The following is an 18097-nucleotide window of genomic DNA, read 5'->3' on the forward strand; positions in this document are numbered from 1 at the left end:
CCTAAAATGTTTTGTGCGGCTGACTTGACTCTAACTTTGCATATGTGTGCGCTTCTGTAGCTAAGCAACTCCACCAACTCCAGTGAGGAGCAGCAGGAAATGACACATGTGCTGGCCGAAGCATTTCAGGCAATGAGAGATGAGCTGAATTGCCTGCCACCATGCACTCCTTCAAGACAGCCTAGCACTTGCACAGTGCCAATTCTGGCTAACAGTAATGCAACATTGGGTGACGACAGGACGCTAGCCCTTCTAGAGCAGTACTCCAAATTGCTGCTCAGTGCTGTAGAGAAGAGGATGGACAACAAAATCTGACTACTCTGTGTGCTGTGGCTGCAACAGGATACCAAGCCATGAAGACTGCACAGCAGACTGTTTTAGATAGTGAGGAGCTTTTAATAAAGAGATTGAGATGAAATGCCACTATCCTACCTCCCTATTTAGCATGCTACTATGGCAGCAACACACCCCTGATTTTTCTCACCTCTTTGTGCCCTGCTACTAAAAATGTATCCGGATATTTTAGCCATGGTAACTTTTGAAAGACCTACATGTCATCAAGGAGAGTAATTGATTACATGGTTTGTTGACCGTAATTTGGTCACTGTCTTAAAAACAAATTAAGAGTTTTATATGGATTCAATATTCTGTATATAACTGAAACAGTTACAGAGAAAATTAACTGTTGTTGTTCAGAGGAATCTCTGGCAAGCATTATGTATTTGAACATTGTATTTGATATTTTAAAAACAATTCTCAGTGCAGGGACCGGTATCCCTGGAAGTCTTAGCAATGGAGATTTGTCACCCTTTTACCTTTTATTATGGAATGATTTTTATAATGTATTTTGTGTTTGTGCTGATACTCTAAAGTTGAATTGGGACATTGGGACATCGTATTTATTCTCATGTGATAGGTCAATGAGTCGCACAGAGACTCTTCAATGTGTGTTTGTTGTACAGTGTCAATGTCCTGATACCCAGCAGGGTCGGTTGGGTGCCAGAGGAAAAATTTGGGTAAATTTGAAGGATGATTTTGTATTATTTGCAGGACTTTTTTGTACTTGAAGGGTCACTTTCTCATGGATACGGGTGCCTTAATCTTGACCAGCAATTTGTTTTAAGGAATAAATCCGGCATTTGTAATTCAAGCAGGTTATATATCAAAATGATCAGTGATATTTGTATGTTGTCCACCCCTAATTGCAAATATTAACAGAAACAAAACTGCCATAAAAGCACTGAACTGAATTGACCATTTTGGTGACACTGATGGAGATGCAATAGCCAAGTAGATAGAAAAAGCTTCTTGAACTTTTGTGCACAAATTATGAGAAAGGTTTTGAAAATATCCTTGTCCTGAAATGAAATTCATTTTTACATATTGCTTTCTGGTGATGACTTCTTAAAGGTATTTTTAATTGTCATGTGATGTGCTCTCATTTCCCCAAGAGATAAACAAAACAGTCACTCTGTAATCCATGATCCTTTGCTAACTAGGTTGAGGTGTTGCCTCTCTGACCTCTGCTAGAAACAATTCTTCTTTTCCATAATATTGATTGTACATTAGGGCACTTTTTTGTTATTAAGCTTATGGCTCTTTTCCACCGAGCGGTACAGTGTACAGTATGATTCGGGATGGTAAACCCTGATCCAGCTTGAGTTTCCACCGCCAACAGTACCCTTACTTGATTGGCGTTGTGTATGCTGTAGTGATCAACATCATTCTCGCACGAAGAAGAAAGCGACACAGTAAACATCATTGGTGGATATACAGCAGATCTTGTTCTTACTTCTCACATTTTGTTGAAACGGTATTGTGTTTCAACTGTATATTAAAAAAATGGCGCCTCTTGTGTTGTCATTCCCCTTGTAGCAAGCGCAAGCGACAATTCTCTGTCAACTAATCAACGTTTTGCAGGGAGTCTAGCTCCAACCTTTGGGTACCGGTCCGGACTACTGTGCTAAGGTTCGGTATTTTGGTACCAGACTTCAGACAATCGAAACGGAAATAATTGCATACCGTACCGCTCGGTGGAAACAAGCCATTAATTCAAATGAAGGCATTGTAATGTTAAGTGTACTGTAACTTCTATAGATGGACCTGCACATATTTTATTGTGTCCAGCTTTTCTACTGATACAAATCGCACCAAAGCTAGGTGCACACTGTACGATTTTGGGGTTCTAAAAAATGTAATGTATGATCAATTAGCATGACATGCTCTTTGTGAATGAAATGTCAGAATGTGACACGATTAATAACGTAAACACCCAGCCAATGCCATTAGTCGTGACCAAAGATGCATATCATACAGCATGATATAAGATACAGGTGATGTCACAGTTACCATTGCCTTTTATCCAGGATTTTACTGGGGTCATTTTGTACAGTCTGACAAAAAAACAAAAACAAAATTGCACAGTGTACACCCAGCTTGAGTCAACACTGCAACTAGTTCAGTACAGCTACAACTTCCCTGGTGTCTGAGATGCATAAATTCTATTTATTGACTTGTTGCTTAGTTCCACCTCTGTCACATTCTTTTGAGGATTGTGGGTACAAATGTATTTACAACGAAAGAGGCATATTGTGCAATTACAACAATGCAAATTTTTACTCATAGTAGCCCAAAAAAACTGATATACACCCTATTTCACCAATGGCAGATTGCACTGACAGTCTTGTAGTAAAATAGATTTATTAAGACCCATTTGGTATGCAACAAATGCTCTCATTTGCTATCTCATAAAAAGTGCTGTGGCTTTAAGAGAGAGTAAAAATGCATGAGATAACAATGATATATAACGTAAGCCCAAACAGACTTGATTTAGTTTAGAGGGCTTCAGTGATGTAGCAGAAGTGAAAACCGTACAGTAGGACTGCATCAGTAACAAAAGCACTATGTGAGAATCAGCATGAATACACTACATATGCATGAAGAACAGCAGAATTTAGGGTTGGCTTGCTCCCTGAACTAGAATGCATGGTTGTACGCTTGACCTGCTCCTCATGAATAATCATGCAAACCATCAGCTTTCAGCGCTATCTCTGTGGTGACTAGCTCTGCTTTCATGTAACGTATGGCCAATTGATCAAGATGTAGTTTAGGATTACAGATGGACCCATAGTTTCTAAGAAACTTGTTTCTTTTTGGAAACTTGTAACTTTGTCTTACCTTTTGCTCCAAACCGAAGTCAAGTGTTTCTATTCTCAGTGTTTATACAGTCTATCATCTGAAATCTCTTTCTCAGAGAAGTCAAACAAATAAAACTGTATTTATTACATGGTAAACTGCATTGTTTATTGCAATATTTATTCCATATCACTAAAAAAATATCATGAAGTCTTTGAATCTTCACATGTAAAGCCACCAGTTGTTGATAATCAAATATATTAACCAAATCTTCACCTTTGAACAGGATATATTATGTGATAACAGTCTCATAGTGATCCCACAGCGTTTGTCAGGGACTCCACCAGCTGGAAGTAATTGTACTTGATATCAAATTCCATGTCATACCAGAAATTCACTGCCAAGACAAAAAGAACATGTTAAACATCATTATTTATCATGATTATTTACATTATTGACCATAAGAGCACAGAACAGAATATGCAAGGAGGGATGCACCAAAGTTTTGGCTAACTAAAATAGTTTTGTTGGAGGGCCAAAATCAGTGACCGAAAAAGACATTTAATCAGTGCTTCTCCGATGAGATGTTTCGACTGTATTCATGCATCTATTTTATACACACAACGTGGATAAGCTACAACAGTAAAACATTTCAGATGTGTGGACACTAGCTCTGGATTGACAATATTAATTTCTCGGTTTTAATCGGTAATGATATGGTTTCTTAAAGTCCCCATGAAATCAAAATTGACCCTATTTAATTTGTTAGCGCATATTACTAGTCTTGTGGTGAACAATTAATCCGTGCAAGTAAATATAAAAATTTTTACCATGGTAATCTTTAATCAAAATCTGAAAAGTTACTTCCCGTCTGGAATGGCGTCTTTTTCTGATGACGTAGGTTTGACGGCTTGGTTTGAAAACGCTTAACCACTCCCCTCAAACCGTTAGTCTGCTATGAGCGAGAGATTGAGAGGAGGAGCGCTAAGTAAAACCCTGCCCTCTGTTCAATATTCCGTTTCACTTGGAAATATGTCATAACACTGGAGAAAATTTGTTTGCAACTTCCGGTTCACGGGGACTTTAAATCTAAAATCTTTTAGTCTGTGCTGTTCCCTTTCAAAGTAGAACTTCGACACGGCGTCATGGGGTGTCAGTGGTGTCTGAACATGGCAGTCTTAATGTCACAAGCAGAGCACCTGCGAAAAGCCATTTCGAGTCTTCTGGAGTCATTTGTTTTGAGCACACGGACAAAAAATGTCAGGCAGATGCAAGAGTTTTCAGCAGTGTGTTCCTCTGTGTAGACGTTTCCTTACACCTGTGGAGACCAGGGTTGGGCATCGTTTGAATTTTAACTATTACGATTCTTATCGATTCTAATTTCGATTCCAATAAGGTAAAAAAACCCCGCATATAATTCACATTTATTTTAAGTCTTATTGCAAAACATTTCATTGTAGCTGAATACAATGAACAAAAATCAACAGGCTAAAGAACACTTACACAAGGAACTTTAGCCTATGTTGTAAAAATACCAATGCAAAAACACCATAGCAAAAACAACTAGCCTAACTAATATAAATATCAAGCATTATTAAAGACAAGTAAACATTCAGTAATTAAAAAATAACAAATAAACTAATTAAAAGCAATCACTAAATGCAACACTTTTGTTTTTGCCCCCATTTTTCATGAGCTGAACTCAAAGATCTAAGACTTTTTCTATGTGGACAAAAGGACTATTTCTCATATTGTTCACAAATCTGTCTAAATCTGTGTTAGTGAGCACTTCTCCTTTGCCAAGATAATCCATCCACCTCACAGGTGTGACATATCAAGATGCTGATTAGACAGCATGATTATTGCACAGGTGTGCCTTAGGCTGGCCACAATAAAAGGCCACTCTAAAATATGTCGTTTTACTGTATTGGGGGGGGGGGGGGGGGGGGGGGGGTGTCCGGGGGGGGGTCCGGGGGGGGTCTGAAAACCAGTCAGTATCTGGTGTGACCATCATTTGCCTCATGCAGTGCAACACATCTCCTTCGCATAGAGTTGATCAGGTTGTTGATCGTGGCCTGTGGAATGTTGGTCCACTCCTCTTCAATGGCTGTGCGAAGTTGCTGGATATTGGAAGGACCTGGAACACGCTGTCGTATACGCCGATCAAGAGCATCCCAAACATGCTCAATGGGTGACATGTCCGGTGAGTATGCTGGCCATGCAAGAACTGGGATGTTTTCAGCTTCCAGGAATTGTGTACAGATCCTTGCAACATGGGGCCGTGCATTATCATGCTGCAACATGAGGTGATGGTCGTGGATGAATGGAACAATAATGGGCCTCAGGATTTCATCACGGTATCTCTGTGCATTCAAAATGCCATCAATAAAATGCACCTGTGTTCGTTGTCCATAACCCCACCACCACCATAGGCCACTCGATCCACAACGTTGACATCAGCAAACCGCTCACACACACGACGCCATACACGCTGTCTGCCATCTGCCCTGTACAGTGAAAACCGGGATTCATCCATGAAGAGAACACCTCTCCAAAGTGCCAGACGCCATCGAATGTGAGCATTTGCCCTCTCAAGTCGGTTACGATGACGAACTGCAGTCAGGTCGAGACCCCGATGAGGACGACGAGCATGCAGATGAGCTTCCCTGAGACAATTTCTGACAGTTTGTACAGAAATTCTTTGGTTATGCAAACCGATTGTTGCAGCAGCTGTCCGGGTGGCTGGTCTCAGACGATCTTGGAGGTGAAGATGCTGGATGTGGAGGTCCTGGGCTGTTGTGGTTACACATGGTCTGCGGTTGTGAGGCCGGTTGGATGTACTGCCAAATTCAATGAAATGCCTTTGGAGATGGCTTTTGGTAGAGAAATGAACATTCAATTCACGGGCAACAGCTCTGGTGGACATTCCTTCAGTCAGCATGCCAATTGCACGCTCCCTCAAAACTTGCGACATCTGTGGCATTGTGCTGTGTGATAAAACTGCACATTAAGGCACACCTGTGCAATAATCATGCTGTCTAATCAGCATCTTGATATGCCACACCTGTGAGGTGGATGGATTATCTCGGCAAAGGAGAAGTGCTCACTAACACAGATTTAGATTTGTGAACAATATTTGAGAGAAATAGGCCTTTTGAGTACATAGAAAAAGTCTTAGATCTTTGAGTTCAGCTCATGAAAAATGGTGGCAAAAACAAAAGTGTTGCGTTTATAATTTTGTTCAGTGTATTTACAAAAGTTATTCAGTCAAGAATAGCGAGTGAATTTTCTCTTTATCTTTTGTTTTTTGATTAATGTTTTTATAGAAACAACAGCAGGCATATTAGGCTGCTGTAATTTTAAGAGTTGCACGGATCCAATATACTGTTAAGTGATTTCTTTGTCAACTGTTTACGTTAACTAAAGACACAACCAACTGTGTTTAGAGAATATTTAGACATGTCTGTGTATTTGTCCATTCAAGTGCAAAAAGACACGGAAGAGAACTCAGTTCAGTATTCAGTATGAGAGGTGGCTTTCTGTGTGCATGTTTTGTATTGGTGTGCAGCACAAAAAAACAAGTCTTCTTGCACTTGAATGGTTTAAAATTACATTTAAAATCACTTTTTCTGTGATGAGCCAGATGTGTTCACTGTGACAAGTTTGCGGTAAGGAAACTCTGATTGTGATTGTCTAGTCAACCCTGCAGATGCTGAGGCAGTGCAGCAGCTACACTCAGTGTTGAACTGGCCGAGGAATCGGGGAAGCATTAACTATTTCCCGATCTCCTCAGGATCGTTCAAGCAATCTGCTTGATTTAGAGCATTCTGAGGGTTCTTTTGATCAGCCATAAAGTACCTTGCTGGCATCATCCGGTTCTGAATTACTGGATGTGTTTGGAGTACCGTGCAATGATGTCTCAATTGAGTCTAGTCCTCCCACCAGCCCCACATATGGAGAATTGCTGGATGTTTTGGCCTGTGCAATGCACAGGATGAGTTTGGCCTGGTTGCATGAGAAATGGGAAGTTGCTCGTAGACATTTAATGCATAGTCTTTCCCTTTGAACCTACCACTTCTCCCTGATCTTCACAGTGATGTGAAGTCATGGGAGAAACCATACTCGGCTTGCGTTTTTCCCTTCCAACATTTGAGTTATTAAAATGTGGAGGGATAGGGTGAGCAAATGTGAAGATGCCCCCTGTGGAGGAACCACTAGTGGGTTATCTCTTCATTCAAGGCTCTAGCTTTGCGTTTGAAGCCGTGGCAAACCCCCTTTGTGGCTCGTAGGCAAGCTGTATGCCAGGCTGGTGGTGCTTTGCACACCATGGTAGTGTTGGAAGCATACCAGGCCGACCTGCTTAAGGACTTGGACCAGGGGCATGGTTTGTCTCCTAAGGCAGTAGCGGAACTGTGCCATACCACAGACCTGGCTCTCTGGGCCACCAAGCAGATTGTTGCAGCCATTGGCCATTCTATGGTGGCCGTGGTGATGGAGAGACACCAATGGTTAAATTTCTTGGGGATTAAGGAGAAATACAAGTATTTCCTCCTGGATGCCCCAATCTCGCCTTCTGGTCTCTTTGGCACCTCCATCGAGACGGTGGTGGAGAGATTAAAGGAGATGTATCCCCTGTATGGTTGAGTCCAGACCCTCTGCCTCCTTTAAGCCTACTGACCAATCTCCGGGAGGTTCTTGGAGACAGGAGCAGAAGACTAGTGTGGCTGCTCGTGCCCCCCACCTTTGAATAGTAGGGGCCAGAGCATGTGAGCGGAGTGGAGTGGTGAGAATCTCCGCTCGTCGCTCACGGAACTCTTCACCCTTCCGCTCCCCCGCTCAAAGCTACATCAGGCTGCTCCGCTCATTATCGCTCAGCGCTCAACGCAGTTTGCTTCGTGCGCTCCACTCAAATCGCCCTCCGCTAGCTCCAAAAAAGGAAAAAAATCTACATGTATATCACTTTTAGCTTAGACCACAGCCTAACCTCCTAAAGAACTAATGAGCAACAACAACATTTTTCAAATAGAAATGTTTTATTTCAAATTACAAATTAGGCCTATGTAAGACGGAATATAGCCTAGTCTACACAAAAAGTCCTGTACAATTAAACGAATAAATGAGCCTAATAATTATAAATAACAATTATATAAACAAAAATATACACAAGTTTTAAAAGTAAATTTACTATTAGGCCAGAATTTTGATAAGTGAACTTTTGCGCAACGCGCACAAATTTAAATTGGCTATATCCATTGTACACACAAACTGCTGTAAAATTAAACGAATAAATGGGCCTAATAATATAAATAAAATTTATATAAACAAAAATATAAAAGCCTATAAAAGTAGGCTAAATTAACTATTAGGCCAAAATTCTTATAACTGAAATTAACTATTAGGCCAAAATTCTTATAACTGAACTTTTGCGCAGCGCACAGGATTAAAATTTAAATTGGCTTGTATCAATTGTTTGAATATTACGCTATATTTAATTTACACTTTGTTACAAGTTACCGTATTCAATTTGCTAACCTTTTGCTTTCTTCCCAGCGTGTTCACGTAGCACACTGCATGTTTTCGCGAGATGAACGTTAGATTCCAAAATGAATCTTTACTGACTGAAACGATGTCTCCACATTCGTTTTCTTCTACCACACTGTAAAAAATCCAACTTACGTTTTGTATGACAAATTCAGTTTTTAAAGTTTATTCAACTATTTAACATGAAAAAAGTTGAGAAAAGTTGAGATAACTCAAACACGTAAGTTGAGAAAACTCAAAAATGTCCTGCAGCTGGTTGCCTTAAACTTTTAAGTTTTCTCAATTTTTTTTTTTTTCTTGCACAGTCGTCAACAGTAGACTGAGTCAGGCTTGACTGAGCATAATTCTGACTCGTGGTGTGAGCGGAGCGAAATTGGAGCGGGAAATAGGGCGACGCTCCGTCCTTTTAAAAATGCTGCTCTGCGCTCTGTCCAAGATCCGCCCGCTCGCGCTCCCCGCTCGCTCCAGCTCCACTCCGCTCACATGCTCTGGTAGGGGCAGAAGTGCCTCGCAGCTAAAAAGAGGAGGCAGGACCTAAGGGAGGTTATTATTAGGAAGCGCTCTGAGAGAACAGCTGATCACTAATTCAATGTTATCCTCCCTCTCCCTACCCACAATTCATCTAAGCAGGATTTCTTTGAGGTGCGTGAGGCCCTTGGAGTGCCGACACCAGGCTCAGTCATTGACTAATGATGAAGTGTGCATTTCTAGTAAAAACCGACCCACAATAGGATAGGTCCATAGACAGTCCTTGGTTTATTAATAACTGATTAATGTATTGATCGCAGTTACATTTAATTTGCCTTGATTATGTACTGGCTCAGTATGGTGAGTAGTTGTGGAAATCCTTATGGCCCTCACCTTTTAGTTGGGGGTTATTGTTACCCGAAGATTGTTAGTCTCCTGCCAGTATGTGTAGCACCTGTCACTAATAGAGACTGAGCAGTGAAAGGGGATATAGCATCAATCCTACCATCTAAAGGTATTGTTTGATGCAAACATTCTTTTGGCCAATTAATGGCATGTCTGGGGTCATTGGCCTCCTTTTTTTGGCCTGGTAGAAGGGCAAATTACATAAATGGACAATAACTCCCTGTTATCACCTGGGCTAAATGTGCTGCTCAGTCCCTGGGACAGAGGTTTATTGGGTTGAGCGCAGCCTCTCGGAGGATGCTCCCCTGCTAACAGGATGCTACTGTAATGCTAAATGATTATTTATTAACAGTCAAAGCATGAATTGAGTGTTACCTATCCTGCTCAATTATACCCCCATACTATACCCCTGGGGTACAGGTGCCTTAAGGTTTGTTTCAGGGGGTGGAGACTAGAACCATATGTTTATCAGTCTCTCTCACCATTCCCTAAACCAATACTGTGGGGTTAGCTCCCCTTGACAAGGATGCATGGGTATAGCTTTTTCCTACCCAATGCTCAGAGCTTCCTATGGTTTCAACCTAGGTAATGAGAGCATAAGACAATAGCGAGTCGGTCCCTGCTTTTACATGACTCTTTGAAGGTGGTAGACTGTAATGCTGGTCTACAGAGAGAGAGTTCTAAGTTTCTATAGGATGGAACAAGGAGGTTGGGATCAGAGGATTGTTTCTGCCTCTTTATCACTTCTCTAGAGAAAGTGTGTTGCTAGCCTTGAATGGAGGTGATTAATTAAAGTAGGGATGAGCTGTCCTCCCTTTTTGGGAGTTTTAAGTAGGATTCAAGCTCTCCAGAGGAACCCTTAGGTAGGAGGTGGTAGTGTTTTTGGGCATACTAAATGCCCTGCTTTCATCTCTCTCTACGGCTAAAGTACTGAATGGGCATCCCGGTTAGGAAAAGCAAGATGAATGGGGCATAGGGACCTTATAAATTCCTATGTGTCGTTTATCTCCCTCCCCATCTAAAAATTTCTGGGTCTTGAAGTAGGGGTATTGCTCTCTTTTGGACAGATGCTCTATGTGAGTCTAATCACTAGATATTGTGGATCTTAAGTACATTACTGTGGCTATAGGCAGAATATGAGCTGCTCTCCACCAATAACATCTTTAAGTAGGGCCTAAGCTCTCCTGCAGCTCCTGTAGGGCCAAGGCCTGGACGATGACAGTTACTGGACACCCTGTGTTCTGCCCTGCCTTCAAGGAGGGTCCTTTGACATAAGAGCATGGATTTGGGCTTTCCCCTCAAATAGCAGCAGTTATATAGCCTTTTTTGTCCTTTGTAAAGACAAGTTGCCTGAATATTCACTTGGGTAGAGCAGGGTAATGGAAAACCATTGCTGCTTTTCCACTGTCTGGCCCAACCGTTCTCTTTGCTTAACCATTCCATTCCGTGCCGATCTGGCCCAGCCCAATGTGGATACGGTGGGGCTAATAATGGAGCTCTTTGAAATGGAATACAAATGTGTCAACCATTGTCTTGGTAACGCAAGAGTTTACAGATGATATGAGATAAATATGTTTATGTTTATCCATGTTTTGGAGGATGATCAGATATTTATTTAAATTGTATTATTAACGTTTAGCAAGCTACAGAGAAACTGGTAGCCAGGCAACAGACATGTGACCAATCCTAAATTGCATTCTACCAGCATGGTTCCAGCCTGAATTCCAGTGAAGGTGGTAAGGTTCCTAAGGTTTCAGTTCTTTGCAGGCTCCCTTTACAAAAGCTGCTCAATTACCCATTAGGGGTAGAGCAAGGTGGAGATTATTATGGATACTTATGATACTCCCAGTACTTGTCTACCTCCTTCCCCAGATCATTGCTGGGTTTTGAAGTAGGGATATTGCTTTAAGTAGGGCCTGAGATTCCTTGGGGTCAGGAGTCTGGGAAATAACATTACTGGGCACAAGGTTAAAGAATGTTACCTTTGTTTCTCTCCTTCCTTGGATCAGAGGGCTCCCTAGAGTAGCCTGGTGGCCTCCCTTCTTGTTAGGGCAGCACTTTAAAGTGCTGTGGTATTAGCATTCCAGGTCAGATTTTCCTCAATGTGGACTCCCAGAAACCGCAAGTCTGAAACCCTCTCCACACAGTCTACGCTGATGAGAAAGGGCTGAATGGCTGTTTTATTCTTCCTGTAGTCAATGATCCGATTTTTGGTTTTGAGGACCAAGTTATTGTCTATACACCACACAGACAGCCACTCCAACTTGTCCCGATTTGCAGACTCATCCCCATTCGAGATGCATCCCATAACAGTGATGTCATCATCAAACTTGATTCTATTGCTGGAGTGTGCTGGGATCTAGTCGTGAGTATATATAGGGTATAGAGTAGGAGGCTCAGCACACATCCCTGAGGGGAGCCAGTCTGAGGGCTGAGGAGATATAGGGGCCTACTCTGACCCTCTGAAAGCAATCTGACAAGAAGTCCTTTATCCAGAGGCAGATGGAGTGGGATAGTCTGCCAACTTGGTCACCAGTCTGTGGGGTAGGATTGTAGGTGGATCAGAGCATTGTGAAGAGCTGTGGCTATGGCATTCTCTTAGATCAATTTGCTCTATATGCAAACTGGTGTGTGTGTATGTGTGTGTGTGTGTGTGTGTGTGTGTGTGTGTGTGTGTGTGTGTGTGTGTGTGTTATATGACTCTGGACCAGTTTCTCAAATGCCACTGAGCAATAATCATTTAGGCTGCTAACGGTAAGCTTTTTGTTTTCTGTGGGACTAAAAATGAGGACTTCGGACAGGGAAGAATGGTGGATTGGGATAAGGACTGGTTGAAGATCTTAGCAAAGACCCCCGCCAGCTGGTCCGCACAGTCCTTCAGAACCCATCCAGTGAAGCCATCGGGTGTTGCAGCCTTCCTCTGATTCACAGCCCTCAGTGTGTGCTTGTCCTCTTGCTCCTCCACAATGAAGGTGTGGCTACTGTGAGCTGGTGGATATAATGTGGTGAAAGTCTGGATTTCTCTTGTCATCCAGTGCTTCTGGTTGGGAAAGACCCTGATATGCCTGTACCCAGTGTCAATATCCATTTAATACTTAATGTAGCCCAGGACAGCCGTAGTGTACTTCTCCAGGTCTTGGTTTTCAAAAACATCCCAGTTTGTACTTCCAAAACAATCATGCACGTGATGAAAGGCATCTTCAGGCCATGTTTTAACAATCCTAGATGTAACAGGATATTAGGAGCATGGGCAAGTGCTCAGACTGGCCCAAGTGTGGTTAAGCCTTGTAGACCAGTTTGACATTGGAGTAGACCCTGTCAGGTATATTTGCACCTCTAGTAGCACACTTAAAGGGGGGGTACAATGGTGTTTCATGTATTCAGAGTTGTTTACAGTGTTAAAGAGATAGATTCTCATGCTAAACATGGGCAAAGTTTAAAAAAAATATTTTGGACGAATAACGGAGAATTTCTATGCTGAAAATCTTACTTCCGGGTTGGTACAAGTTTCGGCTGGTTTTTTTTAGATCGTGGATCTAATGACGTAGATCAGAGTGCAACTCCTTATATGAGCATTTCTCCCGGAAAAGCTCACCCGCGAGCACGTCGACTAGAGGAGAGCGAGACCGCGCACATCAACGCGCTTCAACAGGAAATCATCGGCAGCGCTGCATAGGATTTGTTCAAGAATGTTTCCAAAAAAAGTGTGTATTTGGATGTGAGGGAAAGCTTACCGTGTTCAGCTTTCCAAAGAACCCAGTGTTACAGGAACAGTGGATGCAGTTTGTTTTTCCGGGGCAGCAACGGAGTGTAGGAAGTGCGGTTGTGTGTTCTGGTCGTTTCAGTGACGAATGTTTTATTAACAAGGCCCAGGTCGACGCTGGATTTGCAAATCGTTTGCTATTAAAACGTGGAGCGGTCCCAGTGATAAAAGACCCCATTCATGTAAGTACAACTGGATCAGATTTCTGTCTTTTGCTGGAAATCAAGCACTACCGCTTGACTCTATAGCTCCGCCTCCAGGACCTCGGCTTTTTCCGGAGAGAATCGGAAAGCTGTATTTTTCTTTTCTAAATATAATAAAACTAAACACTTTTTTGAGATGTTAAGGATGCACTACTACTCTATAGGTACTCAAGATTAACATGAGATTAGGTGAAACTGTGCATGTTATGTACCCTTTAATGTGCTGGTGGAATTTAGGGAGCACTCCTTTCAATTCTGCATGATTTAAGTCCCCTGCTATAATGTGTACAGCCTTGGGATACCTGCTGTATTGGCTGCTAATGGCGTCATATAAATATCCCAGGGCCGAGCATTAGCATCAGGTGGAATATACACCACGGTTATCATGACCACGGCACAGTAAACTCCCGAGGAAAATATATGGGCCTGCATTTAACAGTCACATACTTCAGGTCTAGGGAGCAGTGACTGTCTACAGTCTTAGTGTTAGTACACCAGCTGTTGTTAACATACACGCACAACCCCCTCCCTTTGCCCTTACCGGATTCCCTGATCCTGTCATAGCGATGTACTGTATGGCCTGCTAGCTCGATAGCCATGTCCGGAATAAATGAATGAAGCCAGGTCTCTATGATTTGCAAAATGCAGATGTCCTTAACGATTATGTTCATTGCTACCTGTAGTTTCAGTTTATCCATCTTGTTAGTTAGGGATCTAGCGTTGATTAGAAAAATACTTTGAAGCGGTGGGTTATATGTGGCTTGTATGGCTTCATAGTAATTTTCTAACATATGCTAGATCACCTTTTGAGAATGCATCAGGTTTGCCTTGCTTGTGACGTCATTGGACTGCCGTTGGTCAATAAGACTGCCATGTTTGGTACAAGTATTCAAACACCGGTGACACTGAGGGCGTCCCCATAGCGTAGAGATGTTTTCTGTAGATGCTTGAACAAAACTTGTTATCCAATAATCGCAGAAAGCTTTTTGCTTTATTACTTTTAATATGAAGCAAAATTTTAACTTTAAAATTCTGTCGATTTATTACAAAATTCAAACAATATATGTAATTTTGGCGCTCTTTAATACTGCGTGACAGATCGCTGTAGCACCTCAGTTCAAGCGGCATGTTGTGAACCGATCATCTTTTCCTTTTTACTACTAGTTAAGGCACCAAATAAACATGAATGAACATCAGAAGGAATGTTGAAAGATACAGTACAACTTACTGAAATGAACACTGTCTCAAGTAATCGCTCAATCAGAGTTTCAAGCAGAGGAAGATGTCAATAAAACAGCTTGTACAAACTGGAGTAGAAACACTTATATCAGGGGTTCTCAATCCTGGTCCTCGAGGGCCACTTTCCTGCAGAGATTTGATCAAGGATCCAACCTTGATCAAACTCACCTGCCTTTAGCTCTCTAGTAAACCTGAAGAGCTTAATTAGCTGGTTCAGGTGTGTTTGATTAGGGTTGGAGCTAAACTCTGCCTTAAACCCTGACTTATATTATTAAAAAGTTGATATAAAACTGCCTTATGTTTAATTGTTTACTGTTTTCATGTTTTAGCTATTTGAGTGTTGATTATTGAATACGTTTTTTTAATTAATTGATTATTCATTTATTCCTTATTTTCGGCCAAATGCATCTTAAATTTTCAGTTTTGGACCAGAATTTTCATTTCGGTGCATCCCTGCAAGTTAGCAAGTTAGTTATTGTTAGCAATCTTGTTGGAGGTCACATCACCAACCCGCTATGCAGCCGTGAGACTGTCGCACATGGTGGAACCACAGGGAGGGCAGGTACAACATCTCTCCTGCTTTCACAGTGCAGTGCAGAGGTTTAGCCAACCTGTAGGAGGGATATCGCTCATAATCTGGGTTCAGGGGGTCAAGAGGGATCCAGGGAACCTGAAAGAGATATACAAGATATGGAAATATATTGAGAAAATTATAATTTTGTATACATTTTATCAAATTTATTTATAACATCCATAATTATAGAGTTAACAGAAAAATGGAAAATTGTATTTTAATAGTTTAATTTGAATAAACTTAAACACTTTGCTTGAATCTTCCTCATCCACTATTTCAAAGATGCCATCTTCTTTCTGTCTGTAAGTCGCTGACTGGTAGAGCTCTATGAGGAGGAAATAAAACAATGCCAATAGACAGAGCCATGAGGCCATTTCCTAAAGCATTTAATGTTAAGCTTAGCAAGCAAAATAAAAGATTAGGATAGAGAAACAACTCCTTACCATATGGTATGAAAGGTCTATCAGTCGGAGGATGTAAAATAAATTCTTTTTGTCCAGAGATCACGCAGTATAGATTCTCATAATGATCTTTATGCACTACAGATACAACAAAAATGTGCACACTTACAAAAATGGGTACATAAATAAGCAGTGGTTTCTCAACCTTTTTGACTCCAATGTTACTGTGCACAACAATATTCAAAGGCTCTCCTAGATGTATTTTTTTCAGTTTTAAGGCTCCTGCTCTTTTTAAACAATGAGTTTGCATGACTTTTCTAGTCATTTGTTAATTGCTGGATAAGGATTAAAAATAAGAATGTTTAAAAATATTTTTTACTCACAATTTCTACACAATATAATATTTGAATGCTTATTATTAAAATGGCTATGGCTAGAAACACTTTTAAAATTAGGCTAAAATTACTCGTCTAATTTTTAAAACTGTGGAAATCCTGGTTCTTTGAAGGAAAGAAAAAGTTGTTGAGGGGGTAAATTGAGGCCCCTTTAGAAGGTTGCTGAGGCCTCCTGGTTGAGAACCACTGGTTTAAAGTTTACAATATTTGATGTTTATGAACAAGTGAAGACAAACTCACTTGATGTGACAGCGCTTTCCTCCCCAAGCCAGAAATTTACAGCATCAGGCTTTTTTCCTGAAAAAAAAATTTCAGAATCCACATTACACATTATTTTGCCATTCTCCAACCAATCAACCATTCTCCAGGTACAAACTGAATGTAAAATGTGTGGACATACCAAGTGCTTCACTCATCCAGGGAATGTGAGTCTTTACGTCTCCCGTCAGCTCTGGTAACTCCTCAGTCAGATTTGAGCACTGCTTCTGAACATAAAACACACCACTGCTCTTCACCTTCCCCTCTACGATATCCAGCAGAGAGGTGAAGGTCATCTGACGTTCCTCTGGCATCACAAAGCGATTCCCGTTTATGGCATCTGCGTATCCGTTTGGAGTGACGGCCACACTGATGACTTTGGAGCCCACTTTCTCTCTGCACAAATATGAAATAGTTTCATAGAAACATATTCAGGGCATAGGGTTTACACGTTAGAAGTCTCTGGCTGACCTGATCATCTGATTGGCTCACCTGAGATAAGTGGGGTTCCATTTAGACAAAGCTGGCCAATCACTGAAGGCATTGCGAATGATGCAAGGCTTATTGGGTCCAATCCAGTCACGATAAAACTGAAGTGAAGAGAGGGGCCCATCTAGGTATGGCACTGCATCATTAAGATAAAGCTCTAAGGAAGAGAAGACATAACCATATCACACTGATATACAAGTCATTACAAGGCTTTCAACAGAAAAAGTATTACTTATGTTTTGGAGTATTCTGGGTTAAAATCTAATTTGCACAAATAAAAACTTATTGTAACATTGTTTTCATAACAATTAATCCCAATTATCCTGAAATATATTGAGTGCTAGGGGGTCTGTGGAAAAGTTTAGAGAAAAGCAGTATTTATTTATTTAAAAAAATAAGATTAAACTTAGTAAATAAATAAATTGAATAAAATAAATGAAATATGACTTAAATAATACATTTGATTAAAGTGTTTTTTTTTTTTTTACTTTTGATACTGTAAAAAGTTCAGTACATGAATAAAATACATCTTACATCTGCAACTTACAAGAAGTAAAAAAAAACATGATGTAATGAAGGCTAATAGAAACTAAATTGTTTACACATTTATAATATAAAATGTTCATAGTATTGATTGGGTCTTTATACATAAAAATATATAGCTATCTTTTACATTTTCGGGTGGGGGTCCTTCACATGCGAACCATCATATTTTGGGGGTCTGTGGTATCTAAAAGATTGATAAACCCTGTGTTAAAAGATATATTTTGGTGCAACAAATAATTTTGTATATATTCTGTAAGTTAAATGGATACTGTGTAGATTTTCTATTGCATGTAAATTATCTACTATCAATCTATCGGCATATTATTATATGGTTATATATGGTTGGTTATATATTAAATATGTTCAGATGTCAATAGACAGCCAATGAACTCACCCCGAGCTTCTTTAGGAAAATCCCTCAAGCATTCTTTAACTGCATCCATAACCCTATCCACATGTTTCTATGGAACCAATATATTGACTGTTGGTTTTTCACAAGCCTCCGTCAGCTTAAAATACACATAATATACTTTCTTTTCATGCATGCCATGCAAGTATCTATACACGAAAAACTAAACATTTAACCATTAATAGTTGATTTGTGACAGCTCATGCACAACTCAAGTTGTTAAAATGACATAATTTGTCTTCCGCTCATGCGCGTAAGTGACTGTTTACAG

The 18097-nt window shown here is 40.7% G+C and overlaps 2 protein-coding genes across 5 annotated transcripts in view; one reads left to right on the plus strand and one right to left on the minus strand.

Moving 5' to 3' along the window:
- The window catches only part of mapkbp1 (mitogen-activated protein kinase binding protein 1), a 55319-nt gene extending 52030 nt beyond the window's left edge, over positions 1–3289 (plus strand). For 2 of the 4 annotated variants that reach the window (XM_079852625.1, XM_079852624.1), the window contains one exon: positions 61–3289. In XM_079852625.1, the coding sequence (XP_079708751.1) occupies positions 61–315 (255 nt within the window). In that variant the 3' untranslated portion in view covers positions 316–3289. The remainder of the gene's footprint in view (positions 1–60) is intronic. The other 2 variants (XM_079852626.1, XM_079852627.1) reach the window with 1 other exon arrangement.
- Positions 2488–18081, minus strand: jmjd7 (jumonji domain containing 7). The gene is made up of 8 exons (XM_079852628.1): positions 17812–18081; positions 16875–17028; positions 16525–16778; positions 16365–16421; positions 15772–15867; positions 15577–15653; positions 15265–15424; positions 2488–3532 (listed from the first exon to the last, which is right to left on the minus strand). Exons 1-8 carry the CDS (start codon positions 17858–17860, stop codon positions 3444–3446), a joined length of 936 nt encoding a protein of 311 aa, XP_079708754.1. The 5' UTR covers positions 17861–18081; the 3' UTR covers positions 2488–3443.
- Positions 18082–18097: the final 16 nt, after the last annotated feature.

Source organism: Squalius cephalus, assembly GCF_949319135.1.
Source record: "Squalius cephalus genome assembly, chromosome: 20".
Taxonomy (NCBI): Eukaryota; Metazoa; Chordata; class Actinopteri; order Cypriniformes; family Leuciscidae; genus Squalius; species Squalius cephalus.